The 2536-nt window shown below is 38.4% G+C and overlaps 1 protein-coding gene across 1 annotated transcript; it reads left to right on the top strand.

Annotated features, from left to right (window-relative positions):
* The first annotated feature begins 250 nt into the window (after window positions 1–250).
* LOC149380795 (RING/U-box superfamily protein) lies at window positions 251–2121 on the top strand. Its single transcript, XM_089600838.1, has 8 exons — window positions 251–390; window positions 505–599; window positions 712–791; window positions 862–917; window positions 1019–1131; window positions 1217–1281; window positions 1360–1647; window positions 1816–2121. Exons 1-7 carry the CDS (start codon window positions 258–260, stop codon window positions 1643–1645), a joined length of 828 nt encoding a protein of 275 aa, XP_089456964.1. The 5' UTR covers window positions 251–257; the 3' UTR covers window positions 1646–1647; window positions 1816–2121.
* The last annotated feature ends 415 nt before the right edge of the window (window positions 2122–2536 follow it).

Here is a 2536-nt window from a genome sequence, read left to right as displayed (position 1 = left end):
ACTATCATATTTTCCCACGAAAAATCCATTCACGTGAATAAAATGTAACCTCAAATTGGACGATCGTGGAAAAAAGTTAACACAATGTAAAATTACTAGGCCCTGTTATGTAGGATTTTAAAATTCAAGGATAAATCGTTATTCGTGTCACTTTAAATTTCGTCACTGTCGTTTTTTTTCCTTCATCAAAATCTATGTCGTTTCTTGAATATCAGAGTCGATAATGGAAGTGAAGAAGCTTAGAGAAGAGCTTAAAAATGGATGTGGAAATGAAAAAGAAGGACGAGGACGAGGGAGAAGAAGAAAACGAAGTCCTTTCATCTTCGTCTAGTAATTGCCCCATTTGCCTCGCTCCCACCCTTGACGAATCGTATCTCGATAAATGTTTCCGTACTCTCTCTCTCTCTCTCTCTCTCTCTCTCTCTCTCTCTCTCTCTCTCTCTCTCATTTTGGTACAATTGGGCGTTTTGGTGAGTCATAGAAGTGGGTTTTCCATTTATGCAGACAAGTTCTGCTACAATTGCATTGTGCAATGGACCAAAGTGGTTTCAAGAAAGCACTCTCACAAACTTGCGTCCATCAAATGCCCTCTCTGCAAAGTTTGTCTTCGCTCATCTTTTTCTTCACTCAATTGCAAATCAAAGGAACAAAACTCAAATTCACTTTCGCTTAAATTTTTGTTTTAACCATGAATCTTGGCCATTTCTTCAGGTAGAGAGCTTTTCTATAGTGCGTGGGTTTGATGGGACTTCTTTTCAACGCCACTACATTAACCAGGATTTGAAAAATGGGTATTTTTCTGCTTCATTTTCTAGCCATTATTTTTAGTTTTCTCATTTTTTTTTAATGCCGTTATTGCAGCTTTGTCTTATCAAAAGCGCATAAGTATCGATTGCAGTGTTACTATACCGAACCAGGTTTTAAGATTTCCTTCAACACTTGTGTGGGTCTCTCTTTGCTGATCATACTTGTTACCTTTGGCTATACGTGTTCATGAGCTCTGTATTCATTCAATCAGGCCACTTAAGTGATATTTTCAACGTGTCGCAATACTGGAAATCGCACAAATATCTTCAGCCGAACCGTTGGCTTCAAAGTTGGCTGAGAAGGGAAATCCAAGCCCTCACACAGGTCAAATGTCCTTAATAAACTCATTTTGCTTGTTAATTTTCCTTTCTTAATTCTTCTTTTGTATAACCCTTTACACTGGTTTTAGGAGGAAGACGTAGACATCATTGTACACCACATACATGGAATAATTGTATCAGTTCTTCACACGAGGTAGATAAAAGCGGAGTCTTTAATAGGAAACAATAACTCCGAGTCAGATGTGTTTTTGATCTTCTCGTATCTCTTTAGGAGCAAAAAAGTCAAGGAGGAAACAGCAGAAGTGAAACGGGAGGAGTTTCGATCGTTGATATCGGACGCAGCGGGGTCGTTTTTGGGGGCGAGGACTGAGCGGTTTGTGATGGAAGTGGAGGTTTTTCTCGCTTCGGGGTTGAACATCGAGGCATACGATGCTGTTTACAAGCAGCGGTTAGGTTGGGGTGAAGTGCCCCGTGGGAACGATGAACTCAGCGGACACAGAGCTGTGACCCCGTATTTGTACATCTTTGATGACGATTCTGATGGAAAGAGTGATTGAAGGTTTGATTAGATTACGTGACAGCATATTGTGTGATTTTTTAAACGTAATATTCTCGATCAAATTAATGCTCTAACCAAACATTTTTGCTTCTGCCTTTTGCATTCTCTAGACCTCAACTTGGCACAACCCTAAAATGTGTTTTTATTTTTATATTCAATTTGTGACAGAACATGGAGCTCTATCTTCGTACGAGGCCGAGGGCGTGACTGGAGGCTGTGGGACAAGCCACGTTGTTAACTGTTTTGGTTTTGAAAATTTGGCTGCTGTCTCGACTCTCGAGACAGAACACGGAAGATGGTGTTTAATGATTCAGCCCTTACAAATTTAGTCACAGCTGACTCGCGGTCGTAAGTATACAGAGTGAATTCAAAGTTTAACGAACTGTAAAACAGTTGATGTTTGTAAACTGATTGCTACTGGAGTGTAAAACACTTGATTTTTCAATAATATAGTATGACAAGGATTTCTCTCTTAGTAAAGGTTAGTAAGTTGGGTTCAGCTTGAAAGGAGTTTCTTTTATGCCACTGGGGCCGTTTGGTTAAGAAGATATCAAGAAGCTTTGTTTTTATAGACTAAAGTCCTCCGCAGGAGATTAGTTTTACAAAAATTTGTTACAACTAACTATTCCCCTTCATCCTTTTAAGATTCTAGCAAAAACTTCATTTTATTAAAAAAAAAAAATAGCCCCCAGGGCATAATAGTAAGTTAAATTTATATGGTGGACTATTTGTTAATAAAATGAAACATAAGCTACTTTTTAAAAGGAGAGAGTGCAATTGGACTATTGACTTAATTGTCCCTACAATTGAGGTGTTCGTTTTGTTTAATCTTTCTCGGGACAGCTTTTGTAAATTTCTCTTTGGAACATTTTTTTTGTTTTCTTCAACA

The sequence above is a fragment of the Urtica dioica genome, chromosome 11, assembly GCF_054948205.1.
Source record: "Urtica dioica subsp. dioica isolate 48M chromosome 11, U.dioica_male_clone48M_v1_H2, whole genome shotgun sequence".
Taxonomy (NCBI): domain Eukaryota; kingdom Viridiplantae; phylum Streptophyta; class Magnoliopsida; order Rosales; family Urticaceae; genus Urtica; species Urtica dioica.
Note: the sequence above shows the minus strand (reverse complement) of the source record. Positions and strands in the feature narration are given on the sequence as shown.